General features: G+C 37.9%; 2 protein-coding genes across 2 annotated transcripts; both read right to left on the bottom strand.

The window, feature by feature from the left end:
- Positions 1 to 430: 430 nt before the first annotated feature.
- On the bottom strand, positions 431 to 8,321 carry LOC146663939 (inactive all-trans-retinol 13,14-reductase). Its single transcript, XM_085415347.1, has 11 exons — positions 8,165 to 8,321; positions 6,800 to 6,982; positions 6,251 to 6,492; positions 5,955 to 6,150; positions 4,423 to 4,620; positions 4,219 to 4,338; positions 3,969 to 4,107; positions 3,264 to 3,373; positions 2,613 to 2,779; positions 2,261 to 2,420; positions 431 to 830 (listed from the first exon to the last, which is right to left on the bottom strand). The coding sequence occupies exons 1-11, from the start codon at positions 8,319 to 8,321 to the stop codon at positions 661 to 663; spliced, it is 1,842 nt and encodes a 613-aa protein (XP_085271473.1). The 3' UTR covers positions 431 to 660.
- Positions 8,322 to 11,851: 3,530 nt separating this feature from the next.
- gngt2b (guanine nucleotide binding protein (G protein), gamma transducing activity polypeptide 2b) lies at positions 11,852 to 12,816 on the bottom strand. The gene is made up of 3 exons (XM_085415348.1): positions 12,660 to 12,816; positions 12,407 to 12,495; positions 11,852 to 12,266 (listed from the first exon to the last, which is right to left on the bottom strand). The coding sequence occupies exons 2-3, from the start codon at positions 12,488 to 12,490 to the stop codon at positions 12,138 to 12,140; spliced, it is 213 nt and encodes a 70-aa protein (XP_085271474.1). The 5' UTR covers positions 12,491 to 12,495; positions 12,660 to 12,816; the 3' UTR covers positions 11,852 to 12,137.
- Positions 12,817 to 13,600: the final 784 nt, after the last annotated feature.

Consider the following 13,600-nt stretch of genomic DNA (forward strand, 5'->3'; position numbering starts at 1 on the left):
ATAAAATAATTATTGTTGAAAGATTGATACGATAATTTGTGAAAATCCTGCATCTTTTTTTTATGTGCACACAAAAAAGTACGAATATATACCCATTTCTCATAAAACCATCCCAACCCCTAAGAAATATTGATTTAAATAATACAGCATTGCAGTTTACTTAAAATTGCTTTCAGTATTTGTTAACAGCACAACAACCACAACTGAAAACATCTGTAAGTACTTGATGGATTATTAAATATATTGTTAAGATAATTTGTGATTAGCATATATGAAAACCTTAAAGCCAAACAAGGTGAGAAATGGATGTGTTAGTGTGACAAAATATGATGCAAAATGTGATTTTTATGAGTGAACCAGCAGGCTACAGACTTTATTTTAGTATCTGCCGCAGTCATAATGATCATTTCAAACACAAAAAACAACAACAAAAGAATAAAAATTTATTTAAATTTGAGTCTTCATTGCAAGTGGATTATTTCCCTTAATAAAAACAAGACATCCTATCCATCAAATAAGTGAATTCTAATGTAAAAAATTAGGATTTGAGAATTTAAACAAGTGTTGTGTTCTCGTGAGCTTCCCACAATATTTCAGGGTCCTGTTATACCCTACTTGTGTAGTTCCGTTTTTGTCCTGCAGGGGAAGAAGAGAGCAATTTCACTGCAGTTTCTTCTGAGCCAGCTTTGCCAGTTCTCTGGCTTTCCTTCTCTTCAGCTTCTTCTTGAGGAGGAGCAAGTCAATGTAGATAATGCGGTCCAACACAGCACAGGCACAGAGGAGTCCACCATGCAGAGCACCAGCTATCCCATTGCTGAACACATCTTGGCCTGGAAGACACAGCCACACATGCATACCTCTGTATGAGACGTTACTTGGAAGACAGATTCAAATCGGTGTGTTCTTTCTTCTGAAGCTTCTTAAATAAATGGTAAATGGCCTGTATTTGTATAGCGCTTTACTTAGTCTGTAAGGACCCCAAAGTGCTTCGCACTACATTCAGTCATCCACCCATTCACACACACATTCACACACTGGTGATGGCAAGCTACATTGTAGCCACAGCCACCCTGGGGCGCACTGACAGAGGCGAGGCTGCCGGACACTGGCGCCACCGGGCCCTCTGACCACCACCAGTAGGCAACGGGTGAAGTGTCTTGCCCAAGGACACAACGGCCGAGACTGTCAAACCGGCAACCTTCCGATTACAAGACGAACTGCCAACTCTTGAGCCACGATCGCCCCCAATAATATATCCGTCTCTGCTTTGGGACTTTTTTATGATCATGTTTTCATAGCACCATTGTAGTCACCAGCAAAAGACGACTTATTTGCTGCTAACAGATACAGCAAAAGTAAACTGTCATATTTAAAAGCATTATCTTAGTCAATTACTATCCTTCCACTTCCTCTCGAACCTTTCATTTAAACAGGAAAAGGCGCTGAGTGCATGAAAATACAATAAAGCAATAAAAGCCCATAAAGTTATCATATACATAATACCAAGAAGGCAAGGACATCAGCATGAAAAATGTCAGTTCCAAGAAAACTGTACATTGTTCACCAAAAGGGACTTATATTGATTAAAAGGGATTAGCCTATCTAATTTTACAAGCTTCTGCAGATAGCTGTAAACGCTATACTCAAAAGCCAATTTCCCAGTCCCTCAAATAAGATGATGGTTTTCAAGAACCAGATAATCTTGGAACCAAGTGCAGTTATTATGCTTTTTCAAAGAACAGCTCATCATTAAGCCTGAAAAAAAGATAAGCTTAAGAGCATTATATTCTCTATAAAACTAGTATTTCCTTCAGCTTAAATCAAGTTTTATTATTCAGTTATCTAGAAAACAGCTTGCATTCTGTTATATCGCAGCAACAGTTTAAGATTGGTTAAACTTTGCTGTACGGTAAATCTGTATGCATTTTTTGGGGGGAACTTGAGGACCACGGGTCACTTTTGTGTATAAAGTTGCTCACAGTTGCTCACAGCTCAGTGTTGCTGTTTCTACCTTTCATTTATGAAATTTATTATTTATTTGTGAAACTGAAAAGTGGTCTTAAATTAAAGTCCTGTCAATACTCATAAAGCTAACTATTAAACCAAAAACGCTTGGTTTGATTTCTAGCTGATTCAAAATAATTTGATGATTGGGAATATATCTACAGTATATACCCTTCCTTTACTCTATCCTAAAACCTAATTGATACGATTTAAATTCTTGCAGATGATTTTTAGCATAAAATCCATATTTTCATACCTGAGATGTACAGGTTCTTGACTGGGGTGTTGCATCTGTTTTTGGCTACAGCCTCAGCATGGAAACGCTCCAGGTTGTGCTCAGCGGAGTACATGGCTCCATGCTGAGCACCCAGGTAGTGCATGTTTGTCAGTGGCGTCGCTACATCCTGGAAAACCAACTGAAAAACACAACACATGCAGATTTAACAAAACCCTTCCTACTTGATGTCAACAAACAAGCATTAATAGTTTGTATACATTACCAATAGCTTTTGATTTGTTTCTTTATTCCTTAAAAGTATATTTTTTTATTAAATTTAACATACAGCAGAAAAAACAGCAGAATCACATCTAAACATGACGGATCCTACCTTGTCTTTAATTTTAGGGAACACAGTGCAGGCCCAGTCAAAGAGGTTCTTAGCAAATCGCATTTTGTAATTGTAGTATTCATCACCCCTTTTGCGTACAGTAGTGTCTTTCCATTGCTCAAACCATTCATAGTTAACCATGGTGAGTATTGTCATGCAGGATTTTCCTGTAGAAATGAACAGCAAGTCACCACTCTTAATTTGTGTGGACTTTCAGTTCTGTGTTAGATCGTATAAAATATGCCAAAGAATATATTTTATTTTAAAGCTAAATACTTGACGTGCTCGACGTTTAAAATTTTGAGGTCAACATATGTTCATGTAAAAAGCTGAGACCTCAGACTGCCCTCAATGCCCAGTTTTTGACAGTTTTTTTCTTCTCCTGGCTTTCTCAAACAGAGAGGATGTCCTTATATAGTCATCGAGCCAGCCTATCAGAAGAAGATGGCTTAAAGAAAGGGGGAAGGGCGCTAAAACAGCTTCTTTCAGGCAGAGGGATGGACAGTGTTATTTATTCAAAATCATTCAAATCTTGCAAAGAGTCTTGAGAGTATAGAGCACTTTAATCCTCATTTAAAATATGTTTTGTTAGATCTCATAAATATCCTTTGGAAACTGTAGAAATAGTGAGTAATTGTTATTAATATGTACCAGGATGTCTTATCTTGGCTTCAGGGTCTTTAGAAGATGGCACTGTGATGAAAATCATGGGGATGTTATCAGGTGCTTCCTCTCTGCTCAATCCAAAGTAGTCCTCCATCCTAAAATAAAATAAAAAATACAAATCATAAATCCCATAAAGAGCAATCTTAACTCCGTTTCAATTAAATTAAGGTTTATTTAGGTAGTACCGGTCATCAACAGTCACCTCACCTGTAGAAAGTCCTAACAATCAAGTGACTCCCTATGAGCAAGCACTAGGCAACAGTGGGAAGGAAAAACTCCCTTTTAACAGGGAGAAATCTCCAGCAGAACAAGGCTCAAGCATGGCCAGTTGGGTGGGTAAGGGAAAAGGTAAAAAAGAGGGAAAATAGAGCACACGGAGACTGGACAAAACACAGACGAAAGGAGATGAACATGACTGATCTTCTGCCCTATGTAACGAACAAGAAAGGACCTTTAACTTTAAAAAAAAACAACATCATAAGCCATATACTGTGTTTATTTAAATAAAATATTTAGCATAATGTTCAGCTATGGTGTTTTTTCTTTGTTCTGAAATAAGATTGTATCTATAAAAATGTGTGAGACTTGAGCAGGAGAGATTTTCTTGTTTATTCTGATACAGCAGCGCCCCCTTGTGGTTGGTTAATGCTGCCTTTCTCTTCTTTGCAATCGGTGCTCTGCAATACTCACGACTTGTCCATATCATTGTCTTTGAACAGCCAGAAATTAGTGGAAACGAGGTCCAGTTCCTCCTTTGTTCCATCAAAGCCAGAGAAGACTAATAATGATCCTCTGCCATGTTTCATCATGTTCAGTCGTTGCTGAATATCTATAATATAGAAGCATTACTTAGACATTATTTATCACCTTGTATCGTCTTCACTTCACCTGCATTTGTCGCTCTGGCCAACTTTACCTCAGTTTCAGTAAAGTTTCTCACCTGGTTTGGCTTGTATCTCAGGGGGTAGAAGTTTCTGGAACGTATTGAAGATTCCACAGTTTGAAACCACCACAGGCGCATGAATTTCCACTTCCTCTTGACCTTTCCTCACCTTTACACCTATCTCAAACAAACACACACTATTGACTTGACAATAACTTAACCTTACACTGATTTTAAAAATGAGGTGGATTCTGCTCTCACCATAAGCAGCTCCCTCTTCATTAACCAGGATCTGGGAGACGGGAGCTCTCACCAGGCAGTTTCCTCCATATTTCTGAATGGTGCGAATGATGTGGAAAGGAATCTCACTGGCCCCGCCTTTAGGGTAGTACGCTCCTCGTTTGTAGTGATGAATCATGAGGGCATTCATCAGGACACTGGAGTCCTTTGGTGGCACACCTATATACATAAAGAATAAGTGAACTAAATCTGCCGCAGGGATGAAATTGGCCTTTTTTTACAGGGGTGACAGCAGGAAAGGAAGGGAATTACTGCAAAACAGAATGAGGCACAATATTTGTTATTTTCTTGTTTGATTAATTGCTAGAAGACAAAATTGTAACTGAATTTTTAAAAAGTTGATGAATTGCATACCCCTATTATACAGTACATATTGCGCACAGTAACTTTTTATATTTATCTCGGGGTTTGTAGTCTTATTATTGTGGGCCCCTGATAATATTACAGCCTCTATTTCCCTTACCTAGAAGTCTCACTGCAAATCAATACAAGTTCGGAGTAACCATGTCCACCTCGAGGACTGATGTAAATCATATGCTATGACGCTTTTACTCATGCCTCGATGAGAGATTTTTTTTGTTTTTTTTAACTGCTCTCGACCATTAAAAAAAAGATCTTCTGACAACTGGTGTCCCAACACCTGATTCCAGACACCTTATGATGGTTTTCTCTTTTAACTTGTCCCCAAATATGTACCACATATACAGTATATGATTTCTAAAAACTAATGGGAAACCCAAGCTCCCACCCATCTTCGGGACACATTGGATCTACACTTCTGTGATGTGGCAAGACATTACTGTTGGTATTGATTTAACATAGCAAGGCTTATGTATGTGTGTCTCTCTCTCTCTTTTTGTTTGTCTTCTTTTGTTGTGTGTCTCATGATATGGAACAATTTTCAACTTAACTCAAAATCCATCCATCCATCCATTCGCTTATCCTTTTCAGGGTCGCGGGGGGCGCTGGAGCCTATCCCAGCTGTCATAGGGCGAGAGGCAGGGTACACCCTGGACAGGTCGCCAGTCTGTCGCAGGGTCAACACACAGGGACAGACAACCAGTCGCACTCACATTCATTCGCACATTCACACCTAGTGACAATTTGGATTATCCAGTTAACCTATCCCCACAAGCTGCATGTCTTTGGACGGTGGGAGGAAGCCGGAGTACCCGGAGGGAACCCACGCAAACACAGGGAGAACATGCAAACTCCACACAGAAAGACCCCGGCCTGATGTTGGAATTGAACTCAGGACCTTCTTGCTGTGCGTCAACAGTGCTAACCACCATGCCACTCAAAATCAAAAGTTTTTTTTCAGGTTGGAGTTCAGTTGAAATTTTGAGATATCTGACTCAAGATTTGATATAACAACCTTAAATTTTGACTTCTAGATATCCAAAAGCATTTTATTTTCAGTGGCAAAAATAGAAATAAATAACTATATTATATCTTATGTTTTCTGTTATGACGATAACTTTTTGAGTTCATACCATAGAAAAAGTAAGAAAAGATGGTATGGAGATCCTTGTTGCTGGTCAAGGTGTTCACAAAATCTGTTGCACATGTGCCAGAGAGGCGGAAAACTGGAGAGATGAGGTCTGCAATGCCTGACTTCAGCAGGAATAAAGACACCCACTGCGGGATAAGCTTGAGAGTTGCCAGGTAGTGCGTCTTCTTAGCTGAGATCTGTTGAAAAACCAGGGGAATTTGTAAGCATTTTATTTTAAAGCTTCCGACAGTTGAGACTGAAATATGTGTGTAATAAGTGATGAAGTAACAACAGCACCTTCATGATTTTAAAGAACTTGTCAATGACTTCTGTGTCATCAGGAAACTGCTTCATCAGGTGAGCTTTCATCTCAGTTTTCCCACAGTAGATGGTGTACTCTCGTTTTTCGTTGCCCAGGCCGATTTGAATGGTGTCAAAATGTTGATCGAGCTGGTGAAACTCCAGCTGGCCCTCTGAGATCTGGTCAAAGGCGATACGCAGCAGACTGTTCTCATGGAGCTGGCCAATGTAGTGAAGCCCTGAAGATGAAGGAAGTGAACATTTTTAGATAGAAAAGAATGATTTTTAGGACTGTAGGGTTATGATGGCTGAGCGCATGCCTTTATTTGCTCTTTCTCTGAAAAAGCAGCTGTCACCCTAGACAGACCAAATTATCATCAGCCTATTGCTTTAGTTGTATCATTATTCTTTCTGTGTCAGTTATTTTTTATGTAATTCAAGCTGTTAGCATGAATCTCTAATGATTCTCCAAATGACTGTTCTGGAAAATGTAACAGTTCCTTAAAAAGAGTGATACTTATGTGTCAGTCATAGAAGATTTCTCACCGACATCAAACTCAAAGCCTTTCTCTATGTAAGTGTGGCAGCAGCCTCCGGCCTGGTCATGTTGCTCCAGCACCAGCACTTTCTTTCCTGCTTTGGCCAGTGTGGCTCCAGCCGTCAGACCACCAATACCACTGCCGATGACGATGACATCCAGGTTCTTGGGCACTTTGTCAACGCTGAAACCTTCACAGAAACATACAGATGGTGGTGTTAACCTAGTAAAGATTTTTGTTCCAGTTCACATCGTTATCATAAAAGTCCATTATAAATTTTATCGTGTCCAAGTGCTGAAACTGGGACGTCAAAATGCATCGTTTGCAACCTGTGTTACATAATACAGGCTGAAGGTTGTGCACTTCTCTTGTCATAAACATTGAACTGGTGCTGGTATCTGTGTTTTCCCATTAGCAATAGCTGTAATCTAATTAAGATAAAACACACACATGGAAAAACTGTTGGTTTATTTAGTGACAGTTTTCTCATCTCTAAGATCACTAAGATAACAGTATCAGCACTTATAATGACTATAGCAAATTCATTTCAGATATCTATATTCATTATCTATGTATTTATTTAATGCATAGATAATGCATTAAATAAAAGGTAAAATCTTTACCTCATCAGACTGGTGTCACAGAAACCTCTGTTCAATGCAAAGTAAAGGTTTTTAAAGTAACAGTAACTTTGCTTAACATAGAAACTGGAATTTTAGTTCACTAAAATACTGTGTGCTTTCATACAGTGCTTTATTCTATATCCTTCTAGCATCCATGTACAATTTAGAATCACCAATTACATTTACGGGCTTGTTTTTGGACTGTAGGAGGAAACCCACTCCAGCTAGAGCATAAACCAGGAATCTTCTTAATGCGAGGCAACAGTTTGCACCAGTGTTAACAAACGTGCTGCCCCCATGTGGCAATTGTACTTCTTTAAATATATGGTTTATTAATAACAGAATGTGTTTTAATTTTTGTTTAACTGATTTTTAACAGTTAAGCTTTTGAATATTTTTGCTTTTTATAATTTGGCCTAAATGTAAAACTTTTCGTACAAAATAGATATAATATAGAACTCTTTATTTGTTAAAAATCATTTTATAAAAAGAGGAGCATAATATAATAATCACACCCTTAAGATGAACTTTTTGAAGAAAGATTTGAATTCGTTCTTCCTGTATGAATGACTCACTGACTTTTTTTTTTAAGTTAGGCCATAATATCTTGAAGTGATATAATAAAAATAAAAAGTTGTTTATGTTCCCCTCCCTTTCTAGGCTGGGCTAATTATCCAGGAATTCTGACTATCCAGGAACAACTTTATTCTGATGCTGCATGCAGCTCTTTTCACCTGCAGTCATTTTACCTTGCTTGATGACTTTGTCGCGCTTCTTCTGATCAAACTCCCGCGGTGCAGGCGGTCTCACTGAGTTGAGCGAGAAAGGGCTCGGTTTCCCAAACAGGTACCAGTATGTGCTACCTGCACATATGAGCAGGCAGACTAAGAAAATCAAGAGCCACATCTCAGAGACTGTCAATTTGCTGATTCTGGATCTCGATCTGCAGCAGGATTGTTCACGGCAGCAATTGCAGGTGTGATCTAAACACTCGCCTCCCTGAGGAGGCACCTTTTATCCTGCTGAATGCCAAAGGTCTGGGGAAAAGGGGGCAAGAGATTGCTATGTAGTGATATATGTGTTATGACAAGCAGTAAAGTGGCGAAAGGCCCATTTTTCCTGTGATAACAGATTACAATAACGATGGTGTGTAATGCTTTTTTTGCTGAGCACTCATTTAGGGCAAAGACAAAAACATCAAAGGAAAATTAGGAACTGGTCTAATTGTTTTGTTGTTGTTGTTGTTTTTTTGAAGAAATTCCTAAAATGTTAAAGATACTGAAACTGTGTAGGGGAATCTGAATGCCAATTGTTTTAAAGAATAAATACTAAAGATATTAATTTCAAATCAATAACCCATTTTATTGCATAAACTGCATTTAGTCAATCTAGAGCGTTCACGGCAAATCTAGATAGAGATAGTTGTAATTGCTTGTATCTGATAAGACAATTTAGATAATATTGTATTGAAGTCTTCTTGGACTTCATGTCCAATTTTATGTTTTTACAACAGGGCATCTGAGGGAACTTGCTTCAGTAAATTTTAGCATTTTAAGAATCATTACTGGTGAATATAAGAGTCAGACTTCTTACACGATAGAAGAAAATGAGCCTAATAACACTGAAATTAGACCTGCTGCACCAATGTTATATTTCTCTTAAAAGAAGCTATATATGGATTGTAGCTGATCTAGTTTTATTAACGTAATCCACTCATGAACTTTGCACTCAAGTTACACATTCGTTCATTCGACTTTGAGCTACAGATTTAATCTGCAGCCACAGATAGGGTGAACCACAATGAAGCAACAAGTTGCTACGATGGTCGAAAGGAATTTGAAATTGTGGCAGACAGAAATGTAGCCTTAAACTTCAAGTGGATTTTTTTAATATTAATGCAGATGTAAATATTCGCTACATGTTGATGGTTTTGTGTAACACTGTAACACTTGTGAGATGTGTAACGGAGACTTGTGAGATTTTGCTCTGTCAAGCTTACCTTATTCTTTCAGATGCACCTGTACATCAGTATATGGTGATCTTTTTTTATAACAGTGTTCGAACAGCATCCTGTGACCACAGCAGATAACTTGTAATGAACATTCTAGGCTTACAACCTTTCTTGGTCAAAAAAAAGCATGTCCATATTTGAACCCTTTACAATGGTTACAAATTCATAAAGCCAATCTGGTTGTCTCAATTTATTTCAGATTCCCATAAAGGTGGTAATTTAAAGGTAACATGCTATTTTGTTATTGCAACCAACTCACAGGAAGCCCATATACATTATAGCAATTCTGAATATCTGTAATCTGATAAGGCAATTAAGATAATACACTATGAACAAGTTGCGTTAGACTTTATATGCATGTGTCATGTTTTATGCCTTTACAGTTCAGCAGGCTGAGTAACTCTTGTGGGTTTAAGACATTAAGAGTTGTTATAGCATTAGAAATGCAGGTGAATCTAGTTAACATCTGAAATACCAATGAAAATATGTACAGTGTTTTCTAATAATATTACTTCAGGGAAGCACAATGTAAAAAGTATTAGTGCTGTTTTTGTGCTATGGTGTGCTCAAAATCCTGATTGAAGCTTTTCAACCATTTCTTTGCAAATGATACGCTTACCGTTTTAAAACTACTCTTTTAAGAATTTTTGAAATGCAAAGAAGGATAGAAACTGTTTTATAGTTAGCTTACACAGCTGGATCAGGTAAGGCCTTTTTAAGTAATGGCTTTATTGTCACCACCTCAAAAGCCTGTGGTATGTAGCCAGTTAATAAAAATAAATTAATCATATTTCAAATTAATCATCTTTCAGCAGTCCTATAGGAATGGAGACTTAAAGGCACATTGTTGTTTAAGAAGAAGAAATGATTGATTAACTCAAAAAGATCGATAGGACAGAGTGGGTCCAAGTAAACCGCAGCAGCTATTAGGGTTGCTGTACTTAAGAAGCTTGCACTCCAGCCCACAAGCCCCCAAGCCCGGCTGCTGGTCTCTTCTGACTGCAGACTCTGATGAAGACTCTACTGAGGGTCCCCGGGCAGTTGATTCGTACACACTTCACCTCTTAAAATTGTTCTTTCTTCCTTCTAGGCAGCATATACAAGATGAATGTAGCTGATTTGCTGAGATTTTAGCTTTTTGAATTCGAACATTGCAAGTGAAAGTAAAACTGACGCTTATACAGTCATGAGTACACCCTGATTTAGTGTCCATCTGGACATTAAAGGTGACAAAAATTTACAAATAAATATCATATTGTCTTTAGTAAGTACAGATTCAGACCATAAACTCATCAGAAAAGTATTAACTGAGATCAGAGAGCATGGCAGTCTAGGGCTGTTTAACCAGACTTGACTAGACTTGAAAAAATAAGTCTACTTGTCTTAAAGTGCCAGATTTACCCCCTACTGGCCATTAGAAAGAAAACGGGTTTATGGCACTTTTGCATAGGTTTCACATTTTAGACTGAGAAGCTATGCCCCTATTTTATACATTATCTAAGTGTTTATCAGTTTTATTTGGATTTGGTTCCACTCGTGCTGACCTGTTGATTTCTCTGTTTGTAGACTGAAAATACTAAACAGTTTTGATTATTAGTTGAGACCCAGCCAAGCAGGGAGTGACTGATTGGTTTGATAATAGGCAGAAAAACTCCGGTTACCCCACACCTGTGTACTTGATGTTCAGCAATGTTGAGGCTTTTCAAAATGCTTTCACTCTCCCATTTTACATTACACTAAAATTACAACGAAAACTTTATTAGACTCACAATTGGTGCATTTAAAAGTGATTCTTCTTTTGATCTTTTGATCTTACTTATTCTTTATAATAACACTTATATAAACAAGTCATCATGCAATAATTTGTTTACTATTTACTGGTAAATTATGTGATAATTATATATATTTATAGGTTATGTTTCAAAAATCCTTTTTTGCTCATTTTTTGTATTTTGTTTTAGTTTCTGTCTCTATACTCTGATTTGTAATCTGTACCCAGCAGCCCCATCATCTATCTTTTGTGTTATTATAATATTCTTACAATATTGAAAAAATTAAACCTCTTTAAAAAGCTATTTGACAGGTAGATGTTGAGTTCTTTGATGACTCAGATGTTGAGTTCTTTAATTGTATTTCCTGATGCCAGCACTGAAAGCGTCACTAATTGGATGGAGAGCTCAAAATGGAAGTCAGGATGAAGTGTGGAATAAGCTTAAAGACTTTGATACAGGAAGCGGCTCCGTGTCAACAGACCCATGTGACTGACTCTACCTCAGCAAAGAAATCCGATTAGTAGTACTGACTCTCTTGGGACTTTGACCCCCTTCTGTACAGTAACATGGGTGAGATGTTGACTTACAGTCAGGGATATTGGACGCAAATCAGTGAGTAGTTATCACTATTTAATATTAACCAGTGTGATAAAATGAGATTAAAGTACAGTAGGAGCTCAAAAAAATCACATGTGTTATGTCTTTTCAATAACAAGAACAGCTACGTCAGGTTGAAGCTTTGCACAGCTATTTGGATTTAATTATAAATTGACAAAGAATATCCACAGGTGCATACAGAAATCCAGTGATGGAATTATCCATTACAGATTTCAGTTTTCTTTCTACTGTACATTTTATCCACAAAGGCTACAGGAATATCACAGCAATGCAACCAACTCTCATAAAAAACTGTGTGACTTTTCCTTGGATTTCTATGTGCTATGTTATTATGCAGCCGCCCTTGTCTCCCTTGTAAGGGTTCTTGTCATCGGGAACACCCTTAATCAGCGGATCATTCGGGGCCAGTCCCTCCACAAAAGCAATTGTGTCTGTACAGTTTGCATTCACCTGTTAATTATCGGAAAGATGAAAACAAAGAAGATCAGGGAAGTCGCACAAGTCATTTAAAATTAATCTTAATTAAATGTTTACAAAAGGCTTTGGTGGATAAAGTTAAAGCTAATTGTACTAAAAGAAGAGGCACTTACTGGTGTCCTAGGTGTGCTAACTTCCTTCTTCAACTGGTCTAGCTCCATTTTCAAGATTTCCTTATCTGACATATCCCGAGCCATCCTGGCTGTGAGAAGAAATTACAGATCAAAATATGTTAAATGTCACAACAGATTGAAAAAGTGTACTTTACTAACTATCGTAATGTCTTTAGATTTTTCTAATGGTCAAAGTTATGTTTAAATCCTCAATTTTAAAAAAAGATTTCAAAAAAAGAAACAGTGTCGTTACCTGTTGAATGGCGGGGTCCCCAACAGTCAGAGAAATGTGCTGGCCCCTAAGAGCTCATCAACTGTGTGCCTCACTGTAGTCCGATCGCTTCTGCTCACTGACTGATCTGTGCTGCCCCACTGCTCTTCATCCCAGCTGATCCCCGGTGCTGGCTTTTGGATGAGGTCGGCACAGGATTGGGCCTGATGTCACCAATCCCTCATGATGAGATTAAACAATCAGGAGCTGTGACCCCTAAACAGGAAGGAGGAAGGCAAGGGAACACAGATCCTTTCAATTTGTTGACGCCATGCTGGAGAAAGTGAGATATGGACATAGAAATGATAGAGTTGGGAACAGCAGATCCTTTGCAGAGGATATGCTCTGAGATACATGTGGTCTGTCCCCCAAAGAGGTTTTACCCAAAACTATTGTTTGTTTAAACTGATAGTTGTGATTTCAGGTAGTTGGGAATAACAATACAGTGCACAGAGTTGTGGTACCACAGACTCATTGCAGATATACTTAAGGTCGATCTTGCAAAATAGACCATGGTGGAATCTGTGAAGTTATTACAGAATCATTATTCAATACATATTCATGACAGACTCATTAGTTCAGTTTTAACTCGTTTGAGGAAAGTTATTGATTATGTTTACATCACTGCATGCTTTTCTGACATCAAAGTGATTTAAAACAAAATAGCAGGAATAAAAAGGCTTCTTATTGGTTTATCTATCATCTGTGCTTATCTGCATGATTCATAGAGAAATGTAGAGAGAAGAGAGATGTATAGAAAAAAGGGCAAAAAAACATACGCAGTACACACAAGTGCAAAGCAAAGACATGCTTTTGACAGAAGTACAGTTAGTGGCATCACTTGTTAGCTTTGCACAAAAATAGCTGTTAGAAATGTCCTTCAGAGAAAGTACAAGAAAAAAGTAATATGTTTTTTGTTCACT

This window comes from Rhamphochromis longiceps, linkage group LG8 (assembly GCF_057381845.1).
Source record: "Rhamphochromis longiceps isolate RC_006_pf linkage group LG8, R_longiceps_female_GT1.1, whole genome shotgun sequence".
Classification (NCBI taxonomy): Eukaryota; Metazoa; Chordata; class Actinopteri; order Cichliformes; family Cichlidae; genus Rhamphochromis; species Rhamphochromis longiceps.